This window comes from Puntigrus tetrazona, chromosome 17 (assembly GCF_018831695.1).
Source record: "Puntigrus tetrazona isolate hp1 chromosome 17, ASM1883169v1, whole genome shotgun sequence".
Taxonomy (NCBI): domain Eukaryota; kingdom Metazoa; phylum Chordata; class Actinopteri; order Cypriniformes; family Cyprinidae; genus Puntigrus; species Puntigrus tetrazona.
In genome coordinates, this window is record NC_056715.1 from 10,775,221 (window position 1) to 10,796,674 (window position 21,454).

General features: G+C 40.3%; 1 protein-coding gene across 1 annotated transcript; it reads left to right on the top strand.

The window, feature by feature from the left end:
- The first annotated feature begins 31 nt into the window (after window positions 1-31).
- On the top strand, window positions 32-21,190 carry heatr5a (HEAT repeat containing 5a). The gene is given in 37 exon segments (XM_043262807.1): window positions 32-187; window positions 1,593-1,801; window positions 2,077-2,140; window positions 2,143-2,287; window positions 2,377-2,485; window positions 3,279-3,428; window positions 3,902-4,073; window positions 4,313-4,470; window positions 4,797-5,046; window positions 5,132-5,287; window positions 5,929-6,179; window positions 6,895-7,006; window positions 7,133-7,285; window positions 7,472-7,571; window positions 7,690-7,799; window positions 8,045-8,208; window positions 8,330-8,493; window positions 9,778-9,883; window positions 9,984-10,174; window positions 10,259-10,418; window positions 10,535-10,724; window positions 10,824-10,993; window positions 12,705-12,849; window positions 13,409-13,588; window positions 13,834-14,070; window positions 14,273-14,451; window positions 15,394-15,462; window positions 15,676-15,855; window positions 16,025-16,247; window positions 16,845-17,084; window positions 17,327-17,454; window positions 17,788-17,935; window positions 18,021-18,293; window positions 18,522-18,746; window positions 18,832-18,983; window positions 19,353-19,563; window positions 19,702-21,190. Coding segments are annotated over 36 exon segments (6,093 nt in total). The 5' UTR covers window positions 32-187; window positions 1,593-1,675; the 3' UTR covers window positions 20,004-21,190.
- The last annotated feature ends 264 nt before the right edge of the window (window positions 21,191-21,454 follow it).

Genomic DNA, 21,454 nt, shown 5'->3' on the forward strand with positions numbered 1-21,454 from the left:
GAGCCCTTCTGATCCCTCTAGCGGTCACTCGCGTTCGTGTCCTTTTTAACGTGGCTGCGCTTCAGTTTGTATCGCACTTTCACGCAAGCAGATGTCTTTGAGGAATTGCACACAAACAGTCGCCTTGATCAGGGAAATACCTCTCTCACTATCGTCCCGCCGACACCACAGTTGACGGATTTAGCAGGTAATGCACATTTCCCCGCGATACTTTTTTTTAAAAAGACGGCAAACCGGTGCTTTTGAAGATTTATCTCGCTAGCATGTCAGAGAATTGGTTAGCATAGGATAAAAGCTAGCGTTCGGCTAAAATACCTAACACTTAGTAAATCATTGACAACTGCGTGTCTGTTTTAGTTTGTGACGTATGTTTAGTTAAAAACAAATGTCAGAGGATAACTATCTTTGGGTGAAGTTGGCAGCAAATCTGGTTAGCCAGGAGTCCTGTTCATTTAGCTTGGAGTCATCCTCATCTATGTCAAGAAATCAAACACTATAAACACTTGTTTACGGAAACAGAATGTGTGTGTGTTTGTTAATTCTGTGCTCAGACATATTTGTTGTTGTTTGTTTGTTTGTTTGTTTGCTTGTTTCGTTTGATGAGAACACAGCTACAGGTTAATGCAGTAGCATAAACACTTTCATTTGCAGATTAAATTCACACAGAAATTAAATATTACATCGAAATTCACACGAGAAACTGCCTTGTGGCTTAATAAACCTGTAAGAAAAGTAAGGGTTTTGTTCCAGACAGCTTGTCTCACTTGTCATGGACCATCCAGGAAAGATGAAATAATTTCTGTTTCCCTGACAGGCTCTTTAATGTCCCATCTCACCCTGCTTAATCTGGTTTAGAAGTTGAGATCCATTTAAGGTCTTCTTTCAGTCATTTTAGTTGCATGATCTGCTCGTTTCTTTCTAGACTGCGCAGACGCAGTAGACATAATGCATAATTCATAGCGGCGACATATAACTTTACAAGGTACTTTTGGAAAAACGGACGTGCTATTTATAATAAACCCTTCATAAACTGTCATGTTCACACACTTTTGTGCACTCAGATTAAATGTAGAAGTTATGGAACAGGACATGTAGCAACGTCTTTATCAGTAAATGCAGATGTGTAAAGTCATATTAATTGCATAAGATCCTTTTTACATCATCTTTGTTGTGTACTTTGTAACTAACTTGGGTAAAGCAGGGGTTTTCAATATTTATGATATGATCGTCTGTGAACTAGGGACCCACATTCCTAAAAATTAAAAGTCCGCTATATATTTTTCATTTATAAAAGACCCTGTCTGCAATGTAAAAAAAAAAAAACAAATATTACAAGTAGCTGGGCTTGCAAAAAAAAAAAAAAAAGATTTATTTTTGCAATCTACTGGGAATTTTTAAAAAGTTTCTGGAAACCCTATAATATATTATTCAAAATATTTGGGTTCTTTTATCTTGTTTTCTCCACTCACCATAGTACTATATAGTGTGGTTTTGCTTTTTATTTTTAATTTTTTGTTTAATGCTCTCTTTCTGTAAACTTTTCCACAGACTCTTTGTGAAAACTTCAGTTGCAAACTTGTGGTTCATTTCAGGCCGGATGGAGTTGTCCGAAATGTGAGGGGCGCTGCTGTTAAGGTCTCGGGTGAAAAGCTGGAGACAGAGAAGAGACAGGAAGATGGAGCAGGCTCATAGTTTACTGCTGAACGAGGAAGCCTGCAGTCAGCTGCGGGAGCACCAGAGGGCCGAGTTTGTCTTCGAGTGGCTGCGTTTCCTCAAGAAACTACTCCCTGCCACAGACCGGGTGAGTTGAGGGCGTTCACAATAAGCTCTCTGTTTGCGAAGAAACGCTTCTGTCTGTCTCTCTCTCTCTCTCTCTCTCTCTCTCTCGAACACAAACACAAGCAGGCCTCTCTGAACAGACTCCCTGATTATTTGCCTGCCTTTCCACCGGCTGTCTCTCAGCCTGGAATGGACTAGTGATGTGTCTGTCTGTTTCTTACTGGTGAAGTGCCAAGATACCGCAATTAAAGAGCGCCGCTCGTGTAAACAGTATGTCGGCATGTATCTGTGTGGCAGGCCGATGTGAAACAGAACCAGAAGCGCCTGGTGGAGCAGCTCACGATGGTGCTGACGGGTTCTCCGGGCCCCCGACGCGACTGCTGCTGGCACAGTGTCTGGCTCTGGTGTACCGAGTGGGCGACTCCCTCACGTCCAGCCTCACTGTGGACCGCTGCAATGACATCATCCGCAGCAAGGACGACTCGCCCAGCTTCCTGCCTACCCGACTGTGAGTGTCGTAAATCTGTGCCCTGCACGCTCCGCAGATGGGCTTCGACGTGATCTTCCGTCAGTGAGTTTACTTATTGCTCCCCACAGGGCAGCTGTGGCCTGTTTGGGTGTGCTGTATGAGCAGCTGGGACGACTGCTCATCAACTCGTTTAAAGAGACCGTGGCAAACCTTCTGAAAGCCATGAAGAGCGCAGAGGTACGTGTGGATGCATGCAAGTATGTGATTCACAGTTCAGCCAAACACGGAGATGTGACTGTACTTCACTGTGAAAAATCATGCCTTTATTGACCAATGGATTGGAGGACAAAGAGGTGTTTTTAATCGTGGCATGCTGCATTTTTTTTTTTTATCATTACAAAATGCTTAGGGCTGCATTGCAATAGAGAATAAAGCACAGTTGCTTCTTCTATTTCATGTGGATTTTTTGTCACTTTAAGTTTCTTAAAACAAAAATGAATTAGACCCAGTTGGTTAAACAGTGGTGTATTTATAATAATGTTCCTAAGGCAATCATTTTTATATCTTACGTACCTTAAAGTGTTAGTTTACCCAAAAACCTAAGACCCAAGACCATCTTCCGAACACAAATTAAGCTATTTATAATAAAATCTGAGAGCTATCTGACCCTCCATAGACAGCAAGGGTACCACGATCAACACACAGAAACAGTCTAAAGACATAAAAGGACAAAAATTAATAGTCCTTGTAAAAGTATTATATAAAAGTATTCTCAGAGCTTTATAAGGTTACGGTTGATCTCCAGATGTCACATGGGTTATTTTACCATCCTTACTGTGTTTTTGTGCATTAATATCCTTGCTACAGAGAGCATGAGAATGAATGAAGGTCTTGCGCTTTTAAAAATTTCCAGTATAAAACAGACAAAATAGACTTCTATTGAAAGAGGAATCTTAGTCGTATATAGGAATCCAGAAGACACTAGCTTTTATAAATGTGTTTGTGTGTGTGTGTGTGTTAATGTGTGCAGTCTCAGGGCCGCTGTGAGATCATGTTGTGTATTGAGAGGATTCTAAAGGGTTTAGGTGTGAGTGCCGTATCCTGTCACAGAGACATCTATAAAGCTGCCCGCACGTGTCTCACCGATCGCTCCATGGCTGTGCGCTGTGCTGCTGCAAAGGTACTGCACACTCAAACCTTGCCTCAGTGACTAATCATAAACAAACATGTTACATTCACAGCTGAATACACATTTTGTTCTTTGTTAACAGATGTTTAAATCAACCACAATTAAGTTTATTAAGATCTTCTTGTTAACCTAAACTATATGTAAAATATTTTATAAATTATGTATTCAAAGTTATATATTTCTGGTTTTATCTTAACCTTTGTTATTTAGTTTTATGTTCTATATTCTGTTCCATTTTGTAGGTTTTAAATATTACTTATAAACGGACAGGATTTTGTTTGCTTTATAACTTGGGGAAAAAAGCATTGTTAAGGTTAAAAACAACACTTGAAATTAATGCCAATAAAATAAATTCTACTTTCTATTATAATAACTATGATAGTTAAGATTACGTTTTGTGTCGGATTTTGTTCCACTTTCCCCAAAAGTACTATGAAGTTAATTTAAATACAAACTTTTGATAGTGTCTTCTGGAGCTCCAGAGAGAGGCTGTCTTCCTGTGGTCCACAGAGCTAGAGAATGTGGCCACTCTTTGTTTCCGAGCCTTTGAGGGCTCGAACTATGATGTCCGAGTCTGCATCTCAAAACTGCTTGGAACTTTATTAGCATCTGCACTAGAACCCAGACAGCCCATAGGTGAGTGGATTTTATTCAGGAATCTCAGTAACCTCCTTGGAGGAAACCAGATGATCATTTAAAAATCATTCCCTCCTCTCTTCTGTCACCCCATACTGCCTTTCTTTTTCTCAAATGTAATGCAAATTTCTTCCCCTCCCACTTGATCCCATCTGTTCTATCATTTATCCCCTCACACTCTCTCTCATGCTTCTCTTCTCTTCATTCTTCCTCCGCTGTTCCTGTGGCTTTGCTCTCAGCTCCGAGGCCGGGCTCCAAGCGCAACTCCCTGGAGGAGGTGATGGAGCTGCTGAGTTCTGGTTTCCTGCGGGGTGGAGCCGGCTTCCTGCGGGCCAGTGGAGACATGCTGAAGGGAACCAGCTCAGTCAGCAGAGATGTGCGCGTGGGCATCACACAGGTCACTCACCCTCCTACAGTCCTTCCCTTGTGATCTGAATGTTTGCGTTTTGAGTCAGAACGACTGGCTTCATGTCTAGGTTAAAATAAAAGAATAAATTAAGAATAATTTTTATCCCTTTATTTATGTGTTAGATATCCATTAGCTATGCATCATTTTTGAAAAGCATTTATTGGGTTTTATGTAAGTTTATTTCATTTAATTTTGATCGCACCTATCCCGGCTAAGATCGGCTGGATGAAGCGCCTGAATGTTAGGACTAAGGTTTTGAACGTTTAAAAATTTCCTCCAGGGTCATGATCTTGATTTCTCTCTCTCTTAAACAGACATGTGTGGTGTTTGTGTCCATTCTGGGTGGCGCATGGCTGGAAACGCACTTCTCCTCTCTTCTTTCTCTTCTCATGGAGTGGGTGTCTCACGCACGGGCGACCCAATACCCAGCAGATGCCGTCTCCTGTCGCTGCTGTGTCTCCTTCGTCCTGCGGGCCACTCTTGGCACTTTGCTGGGGGAGAAGGCCCAAATCGCAGCTGGCAAGGAGATCTGTCAGCTGATCAGCAAACAGAAGAGGGTTGTGGGTAAGAAACTAGGCCAAGGGCGGATATTTAGGTCTCATTGGGTATTGAGTTGTAATTTCTTAAACGTACACTGTGTTTCTGTCAGACGCAGCTCTTCACGAGGGGAACGTGGAGGCACGTGCGAGTCCTGCGGATGTTGCAGCAAGTCAGCATGTTCTGGTGTGTGCTCTCCTAGAGCTGGGCAGTCTGCTACAGGACTTGAGCTCCACTGCTGCCCCACTACTGCAGGACACAAGCATAGGTTTGTCATACAATATTAACCAACAAACTCACTAATCAACAAACTTTTTTTTTTATTAAAAATTAAAAAGTGCCTTAGATATTTGAAATGTGACAACAAAACACCCCCTTTGAATTATATATAATTCATATTAATTATGAATTTTATTAATATACAATTAATTAATAAATACAATTTTAGGCAGCACAGCAGATTTCAAGAGTGATAATAGCAAGAATTATTCCTTAAGCACCTTATCAACACGTAATGATTTGTGAAGAATCACGTGACACTGAAGACTGCAGTCATGGCTGTTAAAATTGTAGTGTCATTTTAAAAATAGCTGTAATATTTTTGCCAATAAAACTAATGTAGACAACATCCTTCTCCTATCATTGCACATTTGTAATTCTATACTGGAGTTTAAACCAGAAGAAGTTTTTCTAGCTATATCTCTGGATTTTGTGTGTGTGTGTGTGTGTCTGCACTTTAATGGATGTCACAATAATGCCTGGATGAAGGAGTGAGCAGAAAAAATGCCTACAGCTGCAGATTTAACGCATCCATCCTGCAATTTGAGAAAGAGCTCAGGATGTCTTGAACTTTACTAAAACTGCAAGTTCAATAGTTTCCCTGTTTTTTTTTTTTTTTTTTCCCGACAGGAATGTTGGACACTGTGATCTCTGTTCTTCTTCACCCCAGCACATCTGCTCGTCTGGCGGCCGCCTGGTGCCTGCGGTGTGTTGCCGTAGGGATGCCTGCTCAGGTGGCGGTGTTGCTAGATCGCTGTGTAGAGCGGCTGAATGCCCTGAAGTCATGCCCAGAGGCCGTGGCAGGGTACAGCGCTGCCATCGCAGCTCTGCTGGGAGCCGTACAGCTCTGTCCTCTAGGAATATCACACTCGAAGGGCAAGGTATGAATGAGATTTGTATCCATGCGTGTCCTATCCACTTTTTAAAGCACCCAGCTAAGTGTGAGGTGCTATTTATGCTGCATCATCAGATATGCTTAAGGTTTGTTCATGCTGGCAGTATTTCAGATCACTGCAGTCAGTGAGTCTCTGCTGTTGCTTGCTAGTAGGCGTTTTTACACAATTGCAGTTTTCAATCTAAACTCCCTTCGGTAGTTTCCACTCTGCATCACTGCTCGTTTTAATGAAGTTGAGCTCATGAAGTTGGTGTCTGAACATTAAGAAATGTAAAATGAATGACTTCATCATGAAGTGGATGACAAATTAGCCGTCATTTGTTAATGTTTTATGTGGGACTTCATCCCACAAAAAGTTAATGTGATCATTTCTCCCAAATTGCCTAAACCCTCTTGCTTCTCCAAACCTGTGTGGCTTACTTTCTTCGGCAGAACATGCAAGATATTTGCAAGTATTGTTGTCATGATACTGGAATTTCTGGAGTTTTTAATCAAATGTTAATTATTAATTGTATCATTATTCTGTATTGTTTTCAGTATCTCCATTTAAGATTGTCAGAACATTTAAGGGCATAAGACAATAAGACTTAATTCGTTAAACTACACTGTGGTTTGTGCGCAGCAGTGTGTATATAAAATGTTTTAAAAATAGTTAATGCTGTATTTGATGCTTATCACTCATTCCTATGAATGGGTTGCAGGTGGTGATGACCTTGGCAGAAGATCTGCTGCGCTCTGCAGCACAGAACAGCAGAATCTCCATCCAGCGCACTCAAGGAGGTTGGCTGCTGCTCAGCGCCCTCTTCACACTGGGTACAAATCTGTTTACAATATGTCCACATAGATGTACACATACAGACACATAGACAAGATGTGCCTATATTGCTGGAAGAATGTGTCATCTTCCTTTTTGTTCTTTCCGATATTTTTAATTCCAAGGTTCCACTGTAATGGAGCATCATTTACCTCGATTGCTGTTGCTATGGAAATGTGCTTTTCCACTGTCTGTGAAGGACGTGGAGAATGAGCTGCGACGTGGAGACTCCTTCACCTGGCAGGTGACCCTGGAGGGTCGAGCGGGAGCACTGTGCGGTGAGGGCCTTTTATGGATCTCATAGACTTCTCACTTGCATCGCTCCTTTTGTCTCTGTAAAGATAAGATCATTTCTTCATGCACCAGCCCGTCTTGCGTCACATGAATAAACATTGCTTGCATTTTTTTGCTTTTGACAGCAGATAGGAATATTTGGTCTTTATAGCTTGTCAAATTTCTTACAGCAATGAAGAGTCTGGTGGTGCACTGCAAGGACCTGCTCACCGATGATGTCATCAGTCGTTTGCTTCCTCTCTTGTCCTGTGCAGTGGCCCTGCTCAATCAGTGAGTGGATCTCGATTGCGAAGATATTTCGAGCATTGCAGAATGCAGATGTAATGTCAGTAGGATGCTGATGGACAAATATTTATCACATTTTGTTCCCCTTTACCACTTTTTTTAGACTGCCTTCTATCATTAAATCCTATGGAAGCCAGATCAAAAATGCAGCCACTGTCTTTAAATTGAGAGTGTATGAGATCCTCACGATGCTTCAACCTAAAACATATGAAGGTAAGCAACTAGGTCATGTGCTGATGATTTATTTGTTGTAATTTAAAAGGTTATCATTATCGTTTACTTATTGAGTGTTCATGACCTTGGTATTGAAGTGAATTATGTATTAAAAACAGCAATTGTTTCATGTTTTGAAATTTAAGAGAGCCGTTTAAGATAGTTAGTTATTTTAATAGCCCACAAAAACATATTGCCCAAATATGTATTTATTTGTTTATTGTGGTTTGGTTGTTTTGGCTCAGAGAGCTTTGGCACAGTGTTGAAGCAGCTGCTGAGCGATCTGACCGGGCCAGAAATCACAGCATGTGCTGAGCTGAACCTGCTGCCCTCCCTGTGCCACAGCCAAGACCTGGCACTGCTGGGCCCTGGACTACAGGATGTGGATCAGCACTACATAGAGGAACAGGTCAGATCATAGTTGAATCATCAAGGAAATAGCCTTGTTAATGTGCAATCAGTGCTGTTGATTGGTTTCCTAGTTACTGCACATTTCACATTTAACCCCGTTGTGTTTTTCCTGTCTGAAGCTCCGTGGTGGTGGTTCAGGAGGTGGGACGTTAGAATATGACCCGTTCACCATCTTTGAGAAAGCCCAGGAAGTTCCTACCCCCCTACCTCCAGCCTCTGCTTTAACGGCAGCGGCTGTCCAGCTGTTTGGAGTGATTTTTCCCCACCTGGGTGTTCAGCAGAAGTACGTCCACACTGCAGAGACTCCCTCCACAGGGCTGCTTTTGTATGCTGTCGCTGAGTACTTTTAGTTCAGTTCATTTAAAAGCACCTCAATGTTGCCAAACACTTCAGGTCATTGACTTGCTTTTTTTAGGACCTTTATGCAAGCAATACTCCTCGTAATGCTGCAGATGAATAGGTTATGCTGATGAATAGTTAAACAGAAAATTCTCAGATTAAGTTGGCTGTGTACTAGATTGCTCCCTTCAACTCTATAGGGCCTTTCATTTTCATAATGTTGCATCCCACTTTGTAAATTATTTATATAGTTTGTTTGTTTGTTTTATGCTACATCCACTAAAATATGGATGTACTAATGTCAACCAACATTACCGTTTAAAGTTATTCAGATTGTTAGGAGGAACTGATACTGTTACTGAATGCTTGTGGGAACTGGCCTTAATGAGATCCAGAGGCTTTTTGAAGCACTTTCTTATGCAGCATAGCCAAATTTACATCCAGACATCTGCATTCATTTGCATAATTGGGGGCTGTTCTGGCCGTGTCCCATGCATTATTAAACATAGCAGTGGAGAGAAAATGATACTGATCATATGGGGCCATCGGTCCTCCTGCAGTGCATCTTTCATCCCTTTAGCAGCTTGTCTAGATAATTTTTTTTTTTTTTTTTTTTTTAATACAATTTTACATTATTGAAGTGGATTTTTTTTTTTTTTTTTTTTTTAGAAAAGAAGTCTGCATTTAGACTGAAATTATGAATTTAACTAATAATATTTTTAAAAAACAATGGATAGGTGAATGACTGAATGTTATGTGACATTATGCGCAAAATCATATTTTATAATCTTTTGCAGATAATCCAGTAAGTTCCAAAAACAACATAGTCTTAAAATATGAACCAGTTTTTATTCTCGCTTGTATATTTTTTTTTAATTCAGGTCTTTGTGGATGTTTAATAATTAATATATCTCACTTCAGTGCAAAACATTTACCATTTAAAGCCAAAATGGTAAAGTAAGTAAATTTGGGCATCAGTGCATTATAATTACAGTGTTAATATTTATTTCATTTATTAGTGTTTTTAGGGTTTCGTTTGACATTTGGCACCATCTAATGCTTACTTAATTTAAATCTAGTAATTTAAGCATTAACAATTCAGTATCCAGTTTAGCCCATATGAATCCATATGAATGTTTGCACTATCAGCTATACATATAATGCATGCCTAAGGAAAATAGGATATTACAGTAGCTGAGCAGTACATCTGTTGTATTTCCTGTCTCAGGGCTCAGATTCTAGAGCAGTTCTGTGAGTTTGTGCGCCAGCTTAAAGGAGCCCGACAGCAGACTGTTCAGATCCATGTAGCTGCCGCTTTCTGCTGCACTCTGAAGGTAAGAAACCGTTTAAAAAAAAATAGCAATTGAAAGCGCTTGCATGCAAACCACATAATACTTCTCTCTTTTTTCTCCCCTGTCCTGTTTTCCTTTGTAGTGTTTGGCATCAAGTCGGGGGGAACTGGGGTCAGAGGAGGTTCAGAGACCCGCACTGTCTCTCTTGTTGGGGGCGTTAGAGGGCTCAAACCCTCTCTTGCGCTGCATGGCTGCAGAGGGTTTGGCCAGGCTTGTGCAAGTTCTTAATGACCCCAGTTTCACAGTTTCCGTCACTCTCATGAGCTTTGACAAGTGAGTGTATGCCATGTGCATTGTTAAAAAAAAAAAAAAAAAAAAAAAAATGAAATTATCTGAATGAATGTAAATGCATTTCAGACTGAAGACGGCGAGGGATGCCATCACACGCACAGGTCATGCTTTGGCACTCAGCACTGTGTACCGTTATCTGAGTGGGATTAGCTCCCCTCAGTACCTCAGTGCCTGTGTTGGAGTCCTCTTCACCCTGTCCCAGGACAGCACCTCCCCTGAAGTCCAGGTACACAGACCACATGACGGTTTTAAATAAATCTAGAGACCATTTATGTGCTGTTTTATGGTCTCAGGAAGTTCATGCACTAACTTTTGACCTGTGACCTGTACGCATGTATGCAGATGTGGGCTCTCCATGCTCTGTCTATGGTTGTGGATCTAGCAGGCCCTATGTATCACAGTCACCTGGAGGCTAGTTTCATTCTGGTGCTGCGTCTGCTCCTCTCGACGCCACACACACATGTGGAGGTGCAGCAAAGCCTGGGCCGCTGCCTGAATGCCCTCATCACTTCCATGGGGCCGGATCTGCAAGGTGTGCATAACTTATTTACCCGTAAACACATTGCCATCATGCAGGTGAGACCTTTACACGCTCGCTTCTTTCTGGTTGTTTAATGTAAACTGCCTCCAGGTGATGGTGCAGGTGTGTGTGCGGTGAGGACCTCGTGTCTGGTGGGCTGTGCTGTGATGCAGGACAGTCAGGACTGTCTGGTCCAGGCCCAGGCAATCTCCAGCCTCCAGCAGCTGCACATGTTTGCGCCACGCTTTGTCAATCTGGCCAGCCTGGTTCCCAGCCTCTGTGTACGTCATCAATGCACTTAACACTCCAAATCATACCAAACAATGGACAATCACCTCCATTCACAACACATTTAACTGAACAGATTTGGAATATTTGCAGACAGTGGGGGAAAAAAAAAATTATTATTATATTGTGTGTGTGTAATAAAAAAAAAAAAAAAAAAATAATAATAATAATAATAATAATAATAATTATTATTATTATTATTATTGATTTATTTTAATTTATTTATTTAGTTATTTGTGGTCTTTAAATGTTAATTAAGAGTGTAGAAGTGAATGTAATTTCAGTTTGGTTTAGACAGATGTTTTGCGAAGGCATTTTCTATAAAGGAATTTTTGGACAGATATTTACAAAGTAGCAATTATTTTCATTTTATGGCATATAGCCAGTATTGAAATATAATGAAAACTCAAAAAGCTTATGTTGGTTAATAAACAGAAGCAGTTGCGTGCCGAACAGGTCCATATAGATCACAGAACATCTACGATCAACCCTGTGTGTGTGTGTGTGTGTGTGTGTGTGTGTGTGTAAGAGAGACATACTGGCTGACACGCTCGACATAGCAGTTTTCTTTTGTCACATTTATTTATTTTTTTTATTATGTGGAAGAAAAATGAATGTCATTGAAAGAGGTGAGCGTTCACGGGCCTGGCTTTGCCCTCATTTTTAGTGACCGTGCTGTTTTCTCCTTTCTCGTACAGGAAATCTTATTGGATTATTCTGTGTTGGTAGGTTTTGTCTGCCTCTCTGCTGTCAGGCCACTTTATTCCCTTTCCTTTGTTTGCACTTCATATTCCCTTCTTTCTCTTGCGTCTTCTCTATAATTACACTCTTGTCCCCCTCTCATTTTTCCCAGTGTGAAACTAACTCAAGAAGGATGTGGTTTTGAGCATGAGCAGACAGTGTCACTGCCACTAACTGCAGGGTTAATGCCAAGGATTAGGTTTGGTTGGCTTGTTCTTTTCTGTGAAGGCTTCTAACACTGACCACCCACACAGTGCACATGACATTCACATCCACAGTTGTCGTCATGCCAATTCAAGCTATTAGCTTTATTACTGTGAGAGCAGTCTATTGCTCTCTCTCTCTTTTCCTCACACAACTGCTCACACACACACACACACACACTTAGATATTTATTAGACAGTAATTGAGAAAAACATGCTTTGTTCTACATGCTCTATTTTTAGATGGTTTGATTTATGGTCCTATTCTTTGCAAATAACTCGCTTGTCACATCATTTAAAGCTCAACACAAGCCTTGACAGTAGCCCTGCTGTCCCTTTCTCCTCTCCCTCTGTCCTTCTTTACACTGAAAGAACGTTTGTGTGGGATGATTTTGACATAACAGGACTAACTGATGTGACCGCAGCTGTCTGCTGAAGTGTTTATTGCTCTGTTGTCTTATGTTATGCACAATGTGATGAAGCGATCTTTAAATTTGCAGTGCGCTCTATTACTGACCCTATTTGCTCTCAGTCAGAACTAATGTTTTATGTATTATATCAGGGTTGTGCTATATGATCAAATAATACAATTTTTAAGTATAACATTAATATTAATATTTTATTTTATTTTTCCCGGCTAATGTTTCTGTTCTATTCTTCAGTTTTACTAGACCTACTATTCACTACTCATCATTCATTTGACCATACCAAGTTCTTAAATTGCATTATAATATCGTGTATTACATTTGTGCTTGTGCAGATAAACCTGTGCAGCTCATACCTGTTTCTGAGGCGTGCAGTTGTGGCCTGCTTGAGACAGCTGGCTCAGAGAGAAGCAGTGGAGGTGTCGGAGCATGCAGTTGCTTTGGTTAAAGAGCTTCCACGCAGAGACAACACACAACTGGGTGAGTCAGCATCGCCTCCACTGCTCAGCATAGTGTCATCTCTGCTGGTTTTTTACTGTAATCTGCATTTTGAGGTGGGTTTAAATGTAAAAAATGGAATTTTGTCTTAAACCAAATCAGCATTTGAGAATGATTTCTGAAGGATCATGTGACCCTAAAGACAGGAATAATAGCTGCTGAAGAGTCTGTTTTTTCATCACATGATTACGTTTTTATTTTAAATATATTCAAATAGAGAACAGTTTTTTAAATTTGTAATAACGGTTTTTACTTTATGATCAGACAATGTAGTTTGGTGAGGCTTCTTTCAAAATTGCAAAAAGTCTTGTCACACACACACACACACACACATTATTTTTCTAAAGATTGGGCTCTATAAATAGTGACAAAGGCAAACTGGTAATCATACACTACTAGACTACAAAAATTGTGTAGTGTATTCCAGGCTTAAGTGGCATTTGTTTTAAATAATATAACAAATGTTGTGTCTTGAAGTGTGCTTGCTCTGTATTTATCACAATATGGGCTACATGTTAAATGGTTATCGTCTTTCCCGCAGATGTCACTATTAAGGAGGTAGGATTGGAGGGGGCTCTGTTCAGTTTGCTGGACAGGGAGTCTGACCCGCATCTGTGCCGAGACATTCAGGAGACGCTCGTCCACATGATGAGCTCGGCGGCTGAGAGTAACCTGGCCCACTGGCTCAAACTCTGCAAAGACGTGCTCTCTGCCTCTGCAGGTGGGCTTCACTTTCAGCTCTTTGAGCAGAATACCATGAGAACAAAATAATCTTAATTTTTCAATTCAGGCAAAACGTCCTTTTCTTTTGTTCTTTCTTTTTTGTAAAATACAACCCATCTGACAAGTCTTTTAGATTTTCTTAAAATGTTGTTTTCTTTCATAAGGAATTCTATGTTTTTAATCCGTGTTTGATAGTTTGACTTGTAAAGAGTTGTATTAGTTTTTCCTGTTCTTTTCATGTAGACTCAGCTGCAGCTGCTGCTGTAGAAACGCAGCAGGAGGAGGATGGAGATCGATACGATGACTCCTCTGCATTCCACGCAAAGTCTGAATCCAGCGGCCCCTTCAATAACCTGCGCTGGTCCACTCGTGTGTTTTCCATGGAGTGTGTGTGTCGTATAATAGCACAGTGTGAGAACGGAGACCTGGCTCACTTCAACATGGCACTCGCTCAAGAACAGTGTTTACATGAATCTGCAGGTTAGAGACATTACTTTTGTTGTGTCAGAATTTATAGCTCCTTTTATCTTTCTTCTCCAAATTGTATTTTCTGTAACACTATATACTGTGACGTCTTTCTTGCGGTCTTCAGTAAATCAGTGGGTCTTAGCGCCACCTTCTGGGGTGATTTTTATATACATTTGTTAACGCTGTTAATAAAAGCACCCCTTTTATCTCTCAGATTTCCTGGTTCTCCACTTGGCGGACCTCATCCGCATGGCTTTCATGGCAGCCACAGACCACAGCGATCAGCTCCGACTGGCTGGTTTACAAACGCTGCTGGTCATTATCCGGAAGTTCTCTAATGTGCCAGAGCCTGAGTTCCCTGGACATGTCATTCTGGAACAGTATCAAGCCAATGTGAGCACTAACTTTTCAACATCATTCTTCAACATTGAACATGCCCAGAAGAGTTCTGAAAGAAAGAAATTGCTGATCTAGAGCAAACATGAACTTTGATTGGCAGCTTAATTAAATGGGATATTTCCTAAATGCCTTTGAGTAAATATCTTTTTTAAATATCTTATTTTCAAATATCAAACTCCTTTTTAATGTTTTTATAATTGGGTTTTTCAGTTTCAGGTTTGCAGACAAACATTATGACAATTTTAGGTTTTTGCCAAAAAAGATTGTTGCATCGCTTAATAATAGTTTTTGAAGACTAAAGTAGAGGATGCTTGGATATTTGAACTGTATGTTCAGAACTGTACAGCAAAGCTGCTGTTATTCTTAGAACCCCTGCAGAAGTACCTGAGCTTGTTCATCAGTCTCTTGTTACTAAGTGCGTGTGCATGTGAGAGCCTGTATCACTTACACTAAATTAGGTTATCTGTGGGCTTAGCAGGGGGCACTCTTTTCAAATAGTGACATCTTCAATATCATGTCCTCTTAATTTACAATTTAATAAACTTAGTCAGTTGAGTTTGGTTGTAGGCAATCCCATCAATCCCGTATAGTATATAAAAACACTGGACAGTAAAAAAAAGTACAGTTATGTTTGAATGAGTGTAAAAAAAAAAGACCCAGAACTTTTAAATGGTCAAAGCTATGAAACGGACCAAATGAATGTATGGGAATTATACAGCATTAAAGCTATATTTTATGTTTGCATTCTCCCAGCCACCATTATCAGATGATTAAATATTTGTATTTTTTTTTTTCCTTTTTTAAAAATTTAAAATAAAATAAAATAAAAGTTTCTGATCCGTACGTAGGAACAACTTAAGTAAAGCTATGAGAAACCTTGCAAACATTTGACTGCTCTGGTTTAAATGAATTAAATCATGTTGTTTGATGTTGTAGGTTGGAGCTGCGCTCAGACCTGCCTTCCATGTGGATGCCCCTCCAAATGTGACTGCCAAAGCCTGCCAGGTGTGCTGTTTAAAGAATTTATGCCTCATTATCTATAATTATGCACCTTTTCTTTCTCCTTTCTCCTTACCAGAAAATACCATGTAACCAAACATGCTGTTTTAAGTCTTAAGTTATGTATTTTGTCCCAAATATGTTATTTTTGTAGCATTAGTTGTACTGCTGAAAACCGCTAGTGATGAGTTCTGACTGAACCTTTGTTTTGGCCTTCAGGTTTGCAGTGCATGGATCGCCAGTGGGGTCATCAGTGACCTGCGTGATCTGAGAAGGGTACACCAGCTTCTGGCTTCCTCTCTCGCCAAGGTGCAGGTGGGGAGAGACGTCGCCAATCAGCTTTATAATGAAAGCACCTTCACCATGGAGACGCTGGCTGTGCTCAAAGCCTGGGCGGAGGTACTGAACACCATCACCAACTATTAAATCAGCCAATTATAGCCAATTATATAACTCTAGGGACGGGCAGTATGACGGTATATAAAATATAATGGACACACTTTTTATACCATGGTGTATCATACAGCAAACTTTGATCTAACCTGAGTAAATCTATGGGTCTCTACAGGTGTATATCACAGCGGTCCAAGGCTCCAGGCAGAGGGAGAGTCCAGGCAGCCATCTCCAGCAGCAGAGTGATGAGGCTGGGACTGCAGGTCCAGCAGGGACTGGTTTGCTCAAACTGGTTCAGACTGATCTTGCCACCCTGAGCCGCCTATGGCTGGCCGCCCTTCAAGACCATGCCCTGCTCACCCTTCCTTCACGATACTCCAGTCAGCTCCCCTCCACAGGTGACTACCCGTGCTCGGTTTCTCAGATTACACACCTATCTTATGACAATTAAGTAGATATCAAATCTGGAAGTAAATTAGCATATCAGGGTTATGAAAAATAACTGTAATTTGTGTGCCTCTAGTGTAACCAAATAAAAATATTTAAAAAAAATGACTATTTGCAAACAGGTTTTCTAAAAACTCACCCCATCAATAGATAGTCCTGTGATAGCAATGCGATGGCAGCCATGCTTCCAATCTTCAATATATCATGATCCTTAAAATAATTTATAGTTTCTGAGGTGCTCAAGAAACATTTCCTATTAATAATAATGTTGAAAATAATAAATCGATATAGCAGTACGTTTTAAAAATTTGGATTCTTTGAATAGAAATAAAATTAGAATTATTTTATAATATTACAAATGTCACTTTGGATCAATTTAACGCATCCTTGGTTAGTAAAGGTATAAAATATGTAGCCTATTACTAAGCCCAAACTTTTGAACAGTAGTTAAATTTTTCAATTTAATAATGCAGATTACTACCGCTCAAACAATAGTAATAGTGGAGTAAGACTGTAATGTCATTCTAACGTGCATCTTTATTTGTCAGGTGGCTCGTTTTACACTGCAGAGACCTTGGAACAGGCCCGTCCACATTATTACAGTGCCTGGGCTACCATTCTCCACGCTACTGCTCTCTGGCTCAACAGCACTGGATTCATCATGGTGGACGAGGGACCTGCCAACCTCTCCAGACCGGTCACACCCACCTCCATGGGCCAGTCCACCTCACTGAGCAGTGTCAAATCCCCAGAAGACGTCAACACTGACCGTCTCCACCTGATCCTGGGTACAGAGCTCCAGTTAATATTTTCTGTTTTAATAAATGGGCAGTTCAAGATTTATAGGGTGTTCATTGCTAGACAACTGAAAATTCAGAGAACTGTCATTTTACATGGGATAATTATGAATCTCTTACAGTGAAGACTTGAGATATTTTAGGATATATTTACATATACAAATTTTACTTAAATTTGAAATGAACATGTATATTTTAGGTCTTGTTTAATTCACTGAAATTTTTCCCTTCAGGAATCAGTGTGGAGTTTTTGTGCTCCCCTCACTTGGGAGACCAAATGGAAAACATCAATTCTTGTCTTCAAGCTCTGCAGGCCTTATTTGAGGTGCCTTGGCCCCGTTCGAAAGTAGGCAATGATCAGGTATTCTATATAACACGGACCAGAAGTCACCATGAAGACGTGTTCTTTTGATATCAACCCAATTGTTCAGCTGACAAAATGTTTTTTCCAAAATAAAAAAGCTCAGTAGTTTTGAAAGTTGTTATTATGGGTTCTAGAACTATTATGAGGTGCATGCCATTGTACTTCAAGTGTGTTCCTCACAGCCTTGTTTTCATCCTCGCTAAATATATTAAGATATTGTGATGCGTTGAGATTTGTGGTTTGGTGTTTGTAATTCCATTTACTATGTGTTTGTCTTTCTTGTTCGTCGTTCTGTGTTTCTGACAAGTGTGTGTGATGTTCTCTCTGTAGGCTTTGAGTGTGGAGCTGCTCAGCGTTCTACACCGGCTCATAGTCACTCGGGAATCTCCCAGCATTCAACTGGCTGTGCTAGAACTGGTGCGGCAGATTGTTTGTGCTGCTCAGGAGCATGTCAAAGAGAAACGCCACAGTGCAGAGGGTAAGTCTCTAAAACTACTTTTGCTTAAGTAGTGTAAAGCTTAAATAGCCCTCTGAATTAATCTGTCCTTGTTGTATTTGGTCAGTCGATGATGGTGCAGCAGAGAAGGAAACTGTTCCTGAGTTTGGTGAGGGACGGGACACTGGTGGCCTGGTGCCTGGGAAGTCTCTTGTTTTTGGAGCGCTGGAGCTATGTCTCTGCACGCTTGTGAGGAAGCTTCCGCAGCTCAGCCCCAAACTGGCTGGCAGCCCCACGGGGCCGGGAGGACTGACCTGCTTCCTCAGCAGCACTGACTGCAGACTCGTCACATCTGCTCTGGCCATCCTCTCAGAACTGCCCTCCATCTGTTCACCAGAGGGTAAGTGATCCAGAGAATTACTGCGGCTATAAGAGCTTTCAGATTATGAAAAAAAAAAAAAAACAGCCTTCTGCCCACTTCATTTTAGTCCACTTTTCATTTAGTTTCCATGTAGGATTTTTTTTTTCTTTCTCTATTACAAGGTGACATAAAATGTAGATATTATGAAATCCGATTTAATCCAAAAATGATCAGAGATCTGACAGCGTTTTATTCTTCTTTCCACAGGCAGTGTGTCGGTGCTGCCCACAGTGCTCTATCTGCTGCTCGGGGTGTTGAGAGAGGCGGTGAAGGGCTCTGTTGGAGCTGAGAGTGGACAGCTGGTACCAGGCATCCTGCAGGCCTTGCGCACTGTTCTCACCTCTCCCATGAGCAGAGCTGAGAAGAGTCGTGGGGCTTGGACTGAACTGCTGCGATGTGCACTGCACACGCTCTTGGAGTCTTGGCATACAGGTAGGTTCTGTCTGTCTTTTGTGTTTTTCAGCATGTTGTAGAAGTAATTTGAGGAACTTTTTTTTTTTTTGTTTGTTTTGGACAGATAAAATGGAACCTGGAGTGGATGAGGTTACTATGTTGACATCCCTCACCATCTTCCTGCTGTACTCCAGTGCTGAGGTGACCACTGTGGAGCCCCTGCAGACACGCTGCATCCAGGAATTCAGAGCCAGTCTGGAGTCAAAGGACCCTGTGGTGAGTAAAGAGATTAGAAATTAGAAATTCTTAGTTCAAAAGCTTAGTCAATGTTTACTGAATGTAAGTTAGACAATTTTAAATGAAAGAATTTTGTTCATCAATCGCATGTGTGTGTGTCTACACACACACACACATATATATTTTTTTTAGTTATTTTAAATTGAAATAATATTTCATTGCATTTTTGATAAAATAGATGCAACCCTTCTGAGCAGAATGGACTTCTTTCAAAAACATTTCTCAGAATTGTTTTTTTTTTTTTATAATGGTAGTAAACATCAGGCTGCTTAAATAAAGAGCTGTGCTACTATTTTTCATGAAATTGTAAGTGTTCTTGTCCACTATGCCTCAATATTTCTCATTTAGGTGCTGAGCAGAAGTTATCAGTTGCTAGTGTCTTTATTCCAAGGCCCAGAGCCAGTAGGCAGGCCATTTATTCTAGCTCTGGGGGGCCGTCTGGTGGCACAACTGGAGGAAGTGGAAAAGAGGCGTCCTCAAGGCCCAGCAGAGCTACAGGCCGTGCAAGATGCAATCCGAGCCCTGGAAGCACTAGTGTTTGCTGCAGACGAAACTCACCGTAAGTGACTAGGAATGTATTTTTAGTCCCAAACATCTGTAGTTTCTGAAATAAATTCATTGGGTGTTTACATTTACATTACATTTAGCAAAATGTTACATTACTGTTTAGCGCTACGTGTGTGTTTTAACCATGCAGGTCCACAGCTGGTGGCTGTGCTGTTGCCCATCCTCATCTCTCTCCTGCTGGATGAGAATGCTTTGGCATCGGCTCCAGCAGCCTCTCGCTCGCTGCACGAGTTCGCCTTAAGAGACCTCATGCGCATCGGTCCCCAGCACTCAGCTGTCTTCAAAACGCTGATGGCCTCATCCCCGCACATGAAAGCCAGGCTGGAGGCAGCCGTCAAGGGCAACCAGGAGAGCGTGAACACTAAGGCACAAGCACCTCGGGTCATTAGCAAAAACACGCCCAGTATTCAACTGAAGATCAATTTCCTGTAAATCTTCCTGACTGGATATGATACGAGTATTATGTTTTTAATGATCGTTGAGTGAATGATGAGGTGTTGTTTTAATCTGCCTTGTTTTTAAAGATAAATCAATTTAAAGTTTGTGTTGTTTAATAATTGTAATCCGTTTTAAACTGCATTAACCTCTATGAGGAACTTAATACATATTTACTCAGAAAGTAAGGGGAAGTGTGTTTCACAGGAAGATCAGCTGATCCGTGGGAGTGAATAAATATATATATAGTTTTGAGGGTTTAGTTTTGAGGGTTAGCTTGCTAATTTTCATTAACTCGGTTATGCATAGCATGTTTTTGTGTGTGTAAGAAGTGTTTTATTGTGTCTGTACAAAGAATTGCAAATTATTAATTTCTCACTGACATGCTGCAGCTCATAACTAAACCAGACCAGTTACACTGATTGTAATCAGGTATCTGCTGACTTATACATATACAATTTTAGTGCATTTTGATATACATTTAAAATCTATTCAATATTATGTATTTATGATAAAGCATTACAAACAGATACTCACATTACATCACTGCACTGATACTTTGAATACATCTGCAATATGCGTTCATATGGAAGCCCATTTCTTTCACAAGAATAAAATCGTGGTTTGATAAGAAATCAAAATTGTAAAACTAAGTTAAAACTGATACATATATTTAATTTTTTGTAATAATTTACTTAATTTTAGCTAGCGCATAATTTAACGGTTCACGTCAATTTTGACTCAGATAATTTTTTCTTGTGTAGCAGAAATTGGTCTCCATGTTAAAATTGTACTTTAGTTACATTTTACACTTTCTATTTTTTTTTTCTGTATTCTAATTATGCATGCAAATGTGTTGGTGTAGCTGCATTTCAGCACACCTATATCTTGCACTGACATGAAATATAAGTAATAGATGTGAGCGGAAATATTAAACAAGCAGCAAATTAAATTGTACAACTATAAACGCACTACTAACGAGTTTACAATACAAATGGAAGAGTATCAGCTAATGTTGAATCATTGTTATTCTGCTAGAAGCAGTAATGATCAAGTACAGTTATGCATTTGTAACCGTACCAATTATTTTGTATGTTGTAAATTGTACAAATTCTATAACAGGGCAAGATTAACATTTATTTTCTGATTGAACTGTAAAAAAATAAAATCTAGTTTTGTGTCAAGGGTGGGATTGGTTTTCATTTTTTATGCATTTTCTTCCCTTCCTGTGCATAATTTGTCCATATTTGGACATATCCAGTCTACTAAGGATCAATAGATAAAATGCATTGTGCATTTCAAAAGTTTCAATGTGAACATTAACCTACTAAAACATTGCTAGATTTTAGAGGCCGTGTGTCGCTGTTCACGTTCTACAATTTTGCAATCTCGGTGAATGGTTTGTAATCTTCTTGGCGACCTCGTTGACTGTAAATGGCGAGGTGTTT